The sequence below is a fragment of the Colletotrichum aenigma genome (assembly GCF_013390185.1).
Source record: "Colletotrichum aenigma strain Cg56 chromosome Unknown KSG_Cg56_contig01, whole genome shotgun sequence".
Lineage (NCBI taxonomy): Eukaryota > Fungi > Ascomycota > Sordariomycetes > Glomerellales > Glomerellaceae > Colletotrichum > Colletotrichum aenigma.
In genome coordinates, this window is record NW_023500907.1 from 3,753,530 (window position 1) to 3,766,557 (window position 13,028).

General features: G+C 54.5%; 2 protein-coding genes across 2 annotated transcripts; one reads left to right on the plus strand and one right to left on the minus strand.

The window, feature by feature from the left end:
* Positions 1–1,257: 1,257 nt before the first annotated feature.
* syj1 (Inositol-1,4,5-trisphosphate 5-phosphatase 1) lies at positions 1,258–5,440 on the minus strand (the record flags this gene model as incomplete). Its single annotated transcript, XM_037316260.1, has 6 exons — positions 1,258–2,512; positions 2,563–2,672; positions 2,720–2,829; positions 2,883–3,418; positions 3,467–4,756; positions 4,806–5,440. 6 exons carry the CDS (start codon positions 5,438–5,440, stop codon positions 1,258–1,260), a joined length of 3,936 nt encoding a protein of 1,311 aa, XP_037185570.1.
* A 3,081-nt stretch (positions 5,441–8,521) lies between these two features.
* prp39 (Pre-mRNA-processing factor 39) lies at positions 8,522–10,911 on the plus strand (the record flags this gene model as incomplete). The annotated part of the gene is made up of 5 exons (XM_037316261.1): positions 8,522–8,593; positions 8,674–8,889; positions 8,979–9,082; positions 9,481–10,686; positions 10,740–10,911. The coding sequence occupies 5 exons, from the start codon at positions 8,522–8,524 to the stop codon at positions 10,909–10,911; spliced, it is 1,770 nt and encodes a 589-aa protein (XP_037186064.1).
* Between the last annotated feature and the right edge of the window lie 2,117 nt (positions 10,912–13,028).

Sequence of the window (13,028 nt, forward strand, 5' to 3'; positions counted from 1 at the left end):
GTTGATAAGGCGTGGTTTGGAAGAAAAAAGATGGGACGGGTGGAAAAGGAGCCGGTTGACACTATGTGCTGGTGAAGCAGACCGGCTCTCGCGCCGCTTGCAAGCGAAGAAAGATTCTGGCGAGTCTCAAGTCGTGGTGAAAGGATGGATGAGAACGTCCCGCTATGCGCTTGCTGCTTGGACGTTGCTGGTTTGGGGATCGCGCTGGCCCCGCGATCGGCAGGTGTTCACGTCCCTATCCCGGTTGACTTCTGGGTGGGTTTTTAGGTGAGGTTTGTGGAACCCCTGGACTGCGCTGGTCTGCCGCAACCGGAAGACGAGACGGACCCAAATCGAAGTTCACGCAGCACACTGGAGAGTGGAGAGAGAGAGGCAGAGTGAGAGTCTGGTGGATGGTGCGGCGGTGCGGTGCGGCGCGTGCAACGACTCGGGGTCACCCTGTTGGTGTCACTCCACCCCTGGTACGTTGTGGCGTCTCCTTTCCAGGTGTGGTTGGGGACGGGGGCGTGGGCGTGACCTGGGCCTCGCGACTCCAGCTTCGGGCTAATGCCGCTGTCAGATGTCAAGGGCTGCTTGTTGAAAAAGGGGCGGGCAGGTGGCTCGTGGAGATAATTGGGAGCGGTGTGGTGATGTGATGGTCGCTGATGATACCAGCAGCGGTGGAGAGACAGGCGGCGGACGGGGAGGGCTGAGATTTGGCAAGTATGCGGATCTCGACTAGGAAACCGAATTCAAGGGTCCATCCATCAGCTCGATGAGGGCTGCTGTTGCTGCTGCTGCTGCAAAAGATGGTATAGTAAAGACTTGCTGGAATGACGTTGTGTGTGTGTGTGTGTGTGTGTGTGTATGCGCTGGTGGCAGAGACAGGGAACCCAATTGGGTTGGTTGGGTCCCCGGCTCATCCCACGCCGCGGCGCCGCCTCCAGAGCACCTCCTCAGAGCACCTCCTCAGAGCACTTTGTGAGTATCATCCAAGATCTGAGAACAATGGCTGCCAGAGGACGCCAGTCAATTCCCGGAGCACGGCAGTTGAAGAATCGTCTCAGAAATGCGTCTCTCTGACGCGCGTTCTTATATTCTTTCAAGGCGTTCAATCATGTCTACTGGTGCTACAGCAACAGCAATCCGCCGAATCCTTTTTGTTTTTCTTTTCCCTACCAGCCGACTTGACCCAAAGTAGTCTTGTCTATTTGTTCAAACGACGCCCGTCAGCGCTCCCGACTTCTTCTTATCCCGAAAACTCAAATCTTCGTCACACTACTTCTGTGTACTGGGGACAAGCGTCTCCCAGCTCCCCATATCGCTATGATTATCTTCGCCCAAGGAGTCTAACAAATCTACTGGTGCTGGTTTCCTCTGGATTTTGGCTGGAATCAAGGGCTTTTGTCGTGCTTCGCTGGGTCTCATGCCAGGCAGTGCAATCGCCCCTGCCGGCGACTGTCTTCCTGGCATGTTCAATGTTTCCGCCCTCTTAGGCGGGGGCTTGGCCGGTGCACCAACTGGCTTCCTCGCGACGCCGCCGCCAACGCCCGAACTCGTGGTTGACAGCCCCGTAGAAGCTCGTACTGGCAGCGGCGGCCTGTCTGATGGGTCGTCATCACGGTAGCCGTTGCCGTTGTTTATGGGTGTGGTAGATGCAGGCGCCGTGGCCAGATGTGCTGGTTTCTTCGCGACGGGTGGCGCCGGCTTACTCTTGGACTGTGTCGAGGATTGGGACACGGCTGAGGAGGGCCGCGGAACCGCCGGTGGTACTGTCTGTGACTGCTTGGAGGGTATCAGAGGCGCTTGGTTCATCGTCAATGGGGCTGCTTGAGTTGCGGCCATGCCTCCAGTCTGCCTTCTAGGCGGCGGGGGCGGAGGTGGTGTCTCCCCTCGCTGCGATGACTTCTCGTCTTTGATGTTCAGTCTACCTATCTTAGCTGGCATAGCTGACGGGTCGAAAGGTGGAGGCAACCTCCTAGCCGTCGTACTTGTTGCAGACGATGAGAGGTCGCTCGGTGCGTAGACGTGTTCATACGGCGATGTCGACACACTCGAAAAAGATGATAGCCTCGACCGCGGAACGTTGACCCAGTCCGGCTCTGTCGTTGGTGTGAAGGGATTTGGTGGCCTATCCGGATTCAGAATCGTCGTGTGCCCGTCGGGAGCTCTGGGCTGCTTGATATCGGCTCTTGCTTGCTGCTTGTTCTCCAACCACCACTTTTGACGATCAGAACTGGCTGGAGGCAGTCCGGGCTCGATGGCCTCGTAGCCAATCAGGTCCTCATCGTCGGTCTCTTCTGAGTCCAGGTTTGCCGTTGAGTCGCCAACTTCGGCTTTTCGTCGTTGATAGAGGTCATGGCTAATCCTATCGCGAAGAGTTTCGTCCACGATGCTCACGTTGCATTGGAAAATGGCATACACTGGCCGATGGTCCGAAAACTTGAGTGGTGCTGAATTGTAGGCAAGTTGACGGAGATTGGAGCCCTTGCGCAAAATGCGGTCGGTCCAAGCTGGAATTCGTTGCTTCTCGCTAGAGGATGTCAGTCGCGAGCCAACGTATAACAAGCTTGAGGTACTCACGAAGTATCATAGTCATCGGTTCCGAGATCGAACTTGTAAGTGGGTAAGAAGTTGATCCTGGCCTCGGAGTAGTACGGGAACGCCAGACCCGCAATCATTTGCAGGTTCAACTAAACACAATTAGCACTGGGAAATCCAACGAGGAGAAGTTCCGCACCTGGTCATTCTCGTAAAGCAAGTCCAGATCGTGCTTCTTAATCAGCGTACGGACAGCTTCGGAGGTTAGGCCAATCCGGTAGTTGAAGTCTCCCAACCAAACGACAGCGTCTGTGTCTTGGTTAGCCAAAGTCCAGCGTTCGTAAGTCAAGGCCGATACGCACCGTGATCATCAATCCCGCGGTTTCGCTGGAAGCGGAGGCCGTGATGAATTGTTGCATAGTCCCTGTTCCTCTCATCGTAATTCGAGAAACCTGCAGCCAAATGGGCTGTCACGAAGCAAATTTGGGTATTTGCAAAGTCAAACCGAATGGCTACGGCTCCCTTGTTGCCTGCCATTCCTGACAGGCCAGTCTTCTTTACGCTTCCTTCCACGTTCTTGATCTTGGCCAACGTAGATGCCTTGACGAAAATACACAACGCGGCTCCAACAAGCTGTCCACTTCGAAGGAGGACGTATCTCTCTCCTCCGAGTGCCTGAGCACGCTGATTGAGACACCTTCTTACAGCGCTTTCCCAGAGCTGCTTCCGCGAAGGGTCGCTGTTCATGATTTGCTGTGGGCTCAGCTCAACAATTTCTTGGAAACCGACGGCAACGATTTCAGGCTGCACATCTCCAAGCTCGTCGGGGGAGAGCCACTGAGCTAAGTCGGAATCCACACCCTCGGTGCGGCCGTTGAGATTGAAAGTGCCGACCAACCTAAAGTTCTAAGCAACTATAACTTGTCATAAGAAAGAGCGGACTCACATTGTAATATCCTGCACGGAGGAGTACTCAGCACTACGCTTAGTAAGTTCACCAGAGACGTAATCACTAATTGGGTCGAACAGGAGAACTGGCGCTTGGTTGACAAGGCGTCCAAGCAGTCGATCAATCGTCGTTTGCCTTGCCGAATCCGTAAAATTGTTGTGGTAGAGTCGCTGTACAGACTTGCGCATATCTGCGACAGCACCAGCGAGCGACATCTTTCCATTGCGGGTAAAAGATGACTTGAGAGCACCAGTTCCGGCGTAAATCTTGGACAACGCATCTCCGTTGTCTGCCCACAGGGTTGAGTGTCTCATCCAGAAGTCTTGCGTGGCATACTCCCCCTTGTGGCCCAAGAATGCTTCTGTAGCCATCTGGGAAATGAGAGTCTGAATGAGATTCGTTCTGTCCAAGCAATCGAGGCAGTTGGTCCGGAAGACGCCTTCTTGTTGAAGAACAACCACCATCCGCGCGGCGCCCTGCGTATCTGCGTCCGGGCCAGCTTCATCCGACTCTTCGGCCAAATAGTAAGCAAACCCATCCGTAGAGTTTTCGATGTATCTGCGGATCTGACGGGCGGCCTCGTATCCTCCGGGTCCCTTCGTCTCGGCGTGAAAGTCGTAGTGGGTCTCTCTCAGTAGTGCGTGATCTTGAGACTCGTCCTCTCCAACCTGGCTTAATGGGCAGTGCTGTACCGCGAGGTGATACAGCTGGCTGAGTTGCGCCTCACCGGGCTTGCCCTCGCTAAGGAGGTTGACGACGTGAACAGCGCCGTAGGCTCGCTCCAGCTCATCGAAATGCTTGTTGAACGCCGGCTGAGCTCCTTCGGGAGATCTAATGACGGTGATGTTCTGTTTACCGGGAATAAGCTCGGCAGTCTGTTCCCAGAAGAGCGGCACAGAGCCTCTGACTTGGGCATAGGAGAACAATGTGCCTCCTGGGCTCCAGTACATGGTTTCCGTCTCAACGAAATTAGCAACATTGCCATCGTCGTCAATGCCTCGAGAGTTGAACCGAGTTCCGGCCCTCCGACTTGACAGACGCGAAATGACTGTCAAGTACGATGGCAGCCCGGTTGACCTTGTCCTCAGAGGAGCACTTGTTTGTGGGATTGCCATCGTACGGCAGAAGCCACGGATGGCTGATGTCAGAAACCGCGAATGGTCAAGTGCGTCGCGCTCCTGGGGCAACAGCCGGGACCTGAACTGAACCAGCGGACTAATCATGAACGAATTCCACAAAAAGGAGTCGTCAAAGTTGTCGATATCAAATACAGATGAGTTCACCGTTCTGAGATTGTCAGCTGCTTGTAAGTGCACTGCAGGTATGTCCTTCTTACCTGTCCTGTAGTCTGTTTGTCAAATCGAAATCGGTGCTGTAGTAGAATGTTCCATTTCCCAAAAGCTTGCGCAGATCTGTACACGGGTGCTCAAGGGTTACCTCGCGCCCTCTCAGGTTTTGGCCATAGACCGAGTTGACATCCGACATCTCGGAGTCCAAAGGGTCCAGAGAAACCACATCATCCCACTCGCTATTGTTGAGACAGAAGAAGGCAACGCTTGCAATCCGCTCCACGGTCTCTCCCGGCCTAAGGGTGGCAACTCTTGTGGCATGTGTTACGACAGAGAGGAACACATCTCCTTCCACCGATATCAGGCCCAATGTTCCGTAGATCGGTCGCGGCGTCAGGGAACGGTAATCGGCTAATGTTTTCTTTGTAATCTGAGTGAACTCGACCATACATTTCGCTGCGGCGCCGTCGCCTCCGTTGGGTCGCGAGCGGGTAGATGCGAGGGAAGTAAGGGAGCCGTTCGCGGCCGCGCCGGTGCTGTTAAAGTTGTAACGGAAAATGAGTGCGTGAGAGGACGAAACGATCGCAATTGAGCGATGTGGATAGTCGCGAATGTAGAGCTTGCTAGACTTCTCGGGCGCCGGCACCTGAGAAGGCCACGAGCCGGAGCTGGCGTAATCCATGGTTGCGATGTACGGCTGAGGTGTTCGGTGATGCGTTTGTGTCGCAGATCATGCTTGAACTGAATAGCTGGTTTGCGTTCATCGAAGGGTGCCGTCGTCAGTGGCCGAGCCGAGATGGGTCTTGGAGACGAGTGTGAGAAGACCCAGGTCGCAACGAGGCGTCGTTGAGCAAGAGATGCGCGGTGGCCGCGGCACAGTGGGATTGAGGTCGCGAAATGGTCAGCTACGGATGCCGTGGCTGACTGTAGCGGGATTTGGGTTGCCTATGCGGAGCCCAAGGATGACGTCCGTCCCACCGGAGGTACAAGGTGTTTAGAGCTGGACCACTACCTTTAGCGCCTGAGCTCCGCCTGGGAGGCAGCTCGTTTCAGCCTCACAGACCACCGAAGGAGGAAGCTGCCCAAATTGCACATGTCGACATTCCGCACCTCACCAGGTACGTACCCACCATCTCGCCCTGGCGGATCCTCTCTCGTAGGATGCTTCCGGCTGGAACCCAGCATATGAATGGGTCGCCAGACTGCGGCCATACGAAGCGAGCCGTCTATTCGGCGAGGTTAAACTGCAAATATTCCGACTTGCTGAAACGAGGGTTAGGGACCAGGAGGGAAACTGTCACTTCACCGTGCCTGAAGTTACTTTGGTAGACAGGCCAAGACCAGACATGCGACGAACCCCCAAGAAGACTACCCAAAGGATCTATTCGAGAAGAGCTAATATTTGGATTCACTGTCCAGAAGGCACCTAAGAACTTCTCGAAAGGAGCTTGTACGAGTCGGGATCCGGCATGCCTTGGCGGATCATATTTTGGCACAGCGAGGCTCTCCTTCCTATCATTGCTCCCCTCGTGACTGGACTTTTACCCAAGCCTTAGCCGCCATACTTTGATATCTTCCCGGGCAGGACATGGCCGTGCATGACGAGAGACGGCGAGAATGGCAAATCCTATGAAGACTAAGGCGCGATTCTTTGATGGACATGTCAACGGCGTAGAATCAGGTCGGTCAGTTTGCTATCGCTTAATACGATGGCCAAGACGGCTGCTGGGACTCCTCCCAAATGATTTGGCCTTGAGTTGATATAGAGATCATGAGAGCACAGAGGCCTGTACGGATACTCACTACTCTTAAGTAGCTTCCTTCGAAGCTAATCTCTATGTCGGGGAGGTCGAGGGACTGTAGGCGGAAGGCAAGTTGTTTGGGCCACCTCGCCCCCTACGCCTGTCTTCCTCTTCTAATCAGGTGCACAATCATTGTACATGGCCGTGACAGAGGCATTTCATGAACATGAGAAAGTCTTATCATCGTACGATCTGCTTGGCAGGACTTCTCCAGGCATGAATTCTGCAACCGCGTCGGTCTTGAGTTCTGCGTGGTATACAAGTGCAGCCTTGTTGATCACCAAATCGTTTAACCTTGAACATGAACTTATTCCGATGTCAAGTGTAGTCAAAAGCAACAAAAGTAGCTAGCTATCCATAGAACCAGAGCCATCAAAGCATCTGTTTCGTGCTGTTGCACGCGGAGATGCAAAATCGTTGCAAAGTCACCGAGACTCGGAGACGCGGCGCCTCTGTGACAGAGAGTGTTACTCCTTGACAGACAATAGGAAACCGAGTCGCGCAAGCTAAAAAAGGGGGTTTCGCGCAACAGCACTTTAGGAGTGCTCCGGAATTGACCATGGGCATAAACGTCAGCTTCGAGTCTTGCGATAGATAGAGTGTGTGGGGGTACAGCGGGAAAAGGGGGAAACATGAAGATGAGACGCGGAGGTCACAACGACCAGGCCTTGGGGAATCCCATGCAACGGGAAGAGGCGAATTATCAATGCTTTACGCATGCCAGGCTTCAGATTAAGTGAGTTGAGATCACGCCGCCACCTTGGGTGAGCAGTCATTCTCTTCCTATCATGTATTTTTGGGAGATCATCATAAGCCTTTTTGATATGTAGAAGAGGAAAAGAAAAAGTGAAAGGTTTTTCGTGAGTATCAGACGTCAAATAGGATCCACGCAGAGCCCGTCCGCTTACCTAATACGCGCCGAAGTGCGCCAAAAGAAAAAAAGAGAAAAATCAGACAGACGACAGGACCTTGGTTGTGGTGGGCGACGGGGCCTTGGCGAACAGACGACAGCCCACGGGCGGAGCGAACACTGGACTTGGGAAGAGCTCCACAGTGGACAGCGTCCGTCAGTCGGGCTCTTCGCCAGAATCCGATGAAGTTATGCAGGGAATCTCAGGCAGGCTCCGTGGGAAAGGCCGGGGCTGGTGGCAGTAAAGGGTGGATGGGATGGATTGTTTGCTGATCCACTCGACAACGACCTCCCATGGCAACTGATGCGTGGAAAGCAAGCACTGAACCACTGCCAGGTACTTTCGGTAGTGTGTTGGGTTGGCATCGTCGGATAATGCGACGGCTGCTGCTGCAGGGACGGGGACGGCATTTCACTGGTGCTTTTGATGCTGCAGCTGCTGCAGAGTGTCGTACTTTGGGACAGAGCAGGCCCAGCTGCACGTAAAAAAGCTACCCGACATTCTTAGCAAGGCAACAGAGTTCCTGAGGTAGCTAACTTGGGAGATGGGTTGCGTTCCCAAACCTCAGGTTCCAAGGTTAGACAGAATACTAGCGGATGATGTACCGACTGCCTTGGTTTGGTGGAGTGCCGACCACCTGATGTCGCCAACCAACCTTCGGCCGATCTTTTTTGGTCGGCGCGCGTCACTGATAAAGCACTGCTTGCCAGGGTTCACCTGTCACGGTACATGGGCTCCAGGTATCTTTGCCCAGCAACATGCTGCTTCAGCCCCATTTTGCATGCAGCCCGTATTGAAAGTGCGGCGCCCGTTCATAAAAAAATCCAGCCCCCCTTCCTCTTCGCGACCTTGAAGCTCGACCCGGCCATCCACGCTTCCCACGGCTACAGCCTCGACACAGCAGGTGCCTTCATTCTGTCATCTGCAAACCGCCTTTCCCTTCTGCTGCAGCCCTCGGCGGTATTGCGCATCACCATCGACTCTGGTTTTTTTTCCATTCGGCCAATTCCATCGCAACCCCCGCCACTCGTTATTCCAGCCAGGCCCATCATGTCTGACTTCGACCACTTCGGTAGCTCCGATGAGGAGAATGCCGAGATCAAGAAGCTTCAAGCTGAGGTGGTACGTGACTGCGACATCGCCAGCGTCGCACCTGCCGTTTCGACCAATGGGCCATTTGCTAACATTTGTTGCGCTTGCAGGACACCGATCCCGATAACTTCGAGCACTGGGAGAAGCTTGTACGCGCCTGCGAGGGTTTGGAGGGCGGCCTGAACCGCAACTCCAGCCCCCAGGCCCTGGGGACTCTGCGCGATGCCTACGACCGATTCCTTCTCAAATTTCCCCTGCTCTTTGGCTACTGGAAGAAGTACGCCGATCTCGAGTTCAACATTGCAGGACCCGAGTCGGCCGAGATGGTATGTGATTGTCGCATGGCGGCGCATCCCGTCGCAAAACATTCCTCCCTTGGCTCCCGAGCTGTCGCTAACACGTCGCGCTCGTCCAGGTCTACGAGCGAGGATGTGCTAGCATCACCAATTCTGTCGACTTGTGGACCGACTACTGCTCCTTCAAAATGGAGACCACCCATGTCCCACACCTCGTCAGAGAGTAAGTATAGATGGTCGGCTTTCCTTCCCCTTAACATCACCATCACCACAGCATGCCTCATCGGCCGCTCAAGACCTCGAACGAGCGATACACTGGCCATGCCCACCGCCTCTCCAAGTATCCGACGGTGAGAAATGCCAACAGCAGCCCCATTGTTGGGATGCCCTCTCACACTACTTTACCAGGCTCTGTTCATTTCCACTTGACGATGATCTCATCCGTTCTCCGCTTCACGCTTCACGTCGCATCTCCACCATACCGCTCTCCTTGGAATGCTTTGGACTTGGACTCGCTAGTTGATTTTTCTGATACCCCTTCCTGTATATCCCGCCTTCCCCTATTGCTTTGATCACTCCCTCCCCCTCTTTCGTTGGCCGTTCACTGACCCCGTTCTCCAGATTGTTCGAACGCGGCGCTACATGTGTTGGCCTGGACTTCCTCGCCCATCCATTCTGGGATAAGTACATTGAGTACGAAGAACGACAGGAGGCGCAGGACAAGATCTTTGCAATCCTTTCCCGCGTCATCCACATCCCGATGCACCAGTACGCCCGCTACTTTGAGCGTTTCCGCCAGCTTTCTCACAGCCGTCCCGTTACCGAACTGGTTCCTGCCGAGACGCTCGACAGGTTTAAGGCTGAGGTAGAGGCAGAGGCTGCCCAGTATGCAGGTGTGCAGCGAACAGAACTCGAGGTGGAGCGTGACATCCGCACCAAGATCGACGCAATGTACTACGAATACTTCACCCAGACTCAGAACGAAACCAACAAGCGGTGGACGTACGAATCCGAGGTCAAGCGCCCCTATTTCCACGTCACGGAGCTCGAGAACCCGCAACTCGTCAACTGGCGCAAGTACCTCGACTTTGAGGAGTCTGAGGGTAACTTCACGCGCACAGTCTTCCTCTACGAGCGATGCTTGGTTACCTGCGCATTCTACGATGAGTTCTGGTTCCGTTACGCCAGATGGATGTCGGCACAGGAGGACAAGGAGGAAGAAGTTAGAATCATCTACCAGCGCGCCGCCACTCTGTTCGTGCCCATCAGCCGTCCGGGCATCAGGCTTCAGTGGGCCTACTTTGAGGAAAGCTGCGGTCGTATTGACATTGCGAGGGACATTCATGCCGCGATCCTCATGGGCCTGCCTGACTGCATCGAGGCCATCACATCATGGGCTCATCTCCAGCGTCGCCAGAGCGGACTGGACGCTGCCATTGAGGTGTTTAAGGCACAGATCGACTCTCCACAGGTTGACATCTTCACCAAGGCTGCGCTGGTGACTGAATGGGCATCCTTCCTCTGGAAGGTCAAGGGTTCAATTGAAGAGGCGCGTAACGTGTTCCTCAAGAACGTGCAGTGGTATGCCGACAGCCGCGTCTTCTGGGATAGGTGGCTGGAATTTGAGCTCCAGCAGGCCACCAGCACCGAGGTTGAGGACCAGCATGCCGAGCGTGTCAAGCAGATCTTTGATGAGCTTCGGAGCAAGAGCCGCCTGTCAGCCTCAACAAAGAAGGACTTGTACCACATTTACCTGTCGTACCTTCAACAGCGGGGCGGCAAGGATGCCATGAAGCAATTCTTGGCCATTGACCGGGAGATCTACGGGTAAGGGTTCTATGATCTATACATCAGTGAGGATGTAAGCTAACATTTTACAGTCCTGGATCCATCTCTGTCCTCGCCAAGGCTAAGTCCGGCAAGGAAAACGGCGTCGGAGGAGGCGAATTAGACGACACGACAAGACACCGTGCGGAGGCCAGATACCTCAAGTACTACGAACTGCCCAACGAGCCAGATGCCGAGGGCCAGGGAACGGCACCCTTCAACTAAATGACGTCTTTATTTTCTGAACGCTTTCGGGAGTTACCGGATTTGGCACGTCCTGGAGGCATTTCTCGACTTTCTTGTATTATATGACTCGATTTGACGACGGATTGAACGCGGGTGGCTGGCCTCGGGAAGTTGTACTGTATGCAGCGTGTACGAGGTGCTCCAGATAGAGAGACCGCGCCTACAGGGGGGCGACGACATGGCGGAGGCTGTTTGCTTAGGGCCCAAAAGGATCGCAGGTCGCATGATACCGGCTCTCATGATTTGTGCGGCATGTTGCCTCACGAATATTAATTGCGCAATAACCGTAAAACAAACCTTTTGATGATAAAGACCTTGACGCGAAGTGATGGCGGGGATTTCTCGATGCGACCAGTCGCCGAATTATGTATTGCCCGCAGCCCGATGGGACGGTTAAGGTACGGGTAGCACCGCCGATTGAGGACCGGGAGGCACCGAGGTCCCCGATAATATCCCCACGGGAGCAGGGTTGAAAGTGCCGGTCTGTGCCCACTGTTCGGACCGCCAGCGGCTGCGGTGTCGACATGCTCTAGAAGGACTCTGGAGGCAATGTGTGACTGGTTCTCGAACTCTCATTATATTCTGTTGGGCGCTTCGCATTACCTATTTAACGGGCGTTGGGCATCAGACTTTAAAGGCTTTTTGGATGCAAAGAAATCCAAGAGGTCGATTAGTAAGTTTAGCAGGGGTCCTGCACGAAAAGAAGCCGCAGGAAGTTTTTGCCTTTTTTAGTGTCGACGCGCTGGGGGTGCGTCAAGTCGCGCGCCCTACGGAAGAGTAGATATTTTTCCCGAGGACGCCCCGGCCGCTAAGCTAGGTGTATTTTCAGCCCTCTGCTGTCGGCTCGGAATGAAGTTCGGAACTGAGGGTGTAGGTGAAGCCGAAGATGGATGGATGGCTGGCGTATGTCATGGCGTGAGCTGGGAGAGGGAGCATCCGAACCCGTGGGAAGTGGAGGGGTCGGGGGTAGGCCATGCCAGCCAGCGCAGGCAACGGCGGGATGGCGACTACGGCAGTCGACGTTTTAGAGGGGCCGAAGAAATGCGTTTTCCCATGTGCAGTGTGTTCCCGAAAGCCGACTGCCGCGGAGACGCGCTGATCTAAAGCGTGCTGTTGGATGTGTGCTCAGGGGACACCGGTTGGCTTGGGTTGTGTCACAATAGGGCGTAAGAATTGACGTTAAAAGCACACATTCGAGGGTTTATTCAAGGAGAGAGGGAGGCGGGCGAAAATGGTGAGGCAGAAGGCCGAGTCAGACCAGGGCCGAGTTTTGGGAGGTGGCCGTTTCGCAGTGATTGAGCACGTTTGCTGCGTCGCCATCGCCGTATCAAAATGGTACATGGGTACTTGCGACTATGAAGTCAAGTCAGGTCAGAATCGCGCGGGGAGACTGTTCTTCCCGACATGCTACAGCAGCAGCCTAGCAGAGCCCGCTCCCCATCCTACATCGGCGCCCCATCTGCACATCTGGGGCGGCGGGCTCGAGTCAACACAGAAACTGGGTCCCCCGGGAGATTTATTACAAATACTACTAGATGAAAGGGCGAGCTGGTTGCGCAGCAGCGGCTCTCGACCGTTCAGCGTGGGGTCAGGCAATCGGCTGGCTTAGCCGAGAAAATCACTTTCCGTTGCTTGATATGACTGACCCAGACGTCGTGGAGATGAACGAGAGCATCATCATCGACGAACGAACCTCGACCGGAGGTCGACGGAGAACGACGGTTGAAGGACCCATTGCGGGATGCTGCCAGTCGCCCATTGGAGGCTGCTATTTGATTTCAAGTGTCATATGCCAAAGTTAGAGTTGTTGCTCTCATAAGCAACACAGTTCTGGACGCAATTCGGGGGTTTCTCTGCCTTGCCCGGCCTCCATTGTCGGAGCCCAAAAAAAAAAAAAATGGTGTGAATGCAACGGAAGTCACATGGCCAACTCAAATGCTAGCGCATGTGTCAGCGTTTCTCGGGCTGTAAGACTCAGATGCTGTGCAAAAGATACCTCGTCCTCGGCCTTATCTCTGACAGTTACAACGGCACCAAGCCCAGCACCGGCACGTTTCGATATCGGTCGCTAGCACGGAATTTCTCGACTTTGTTAG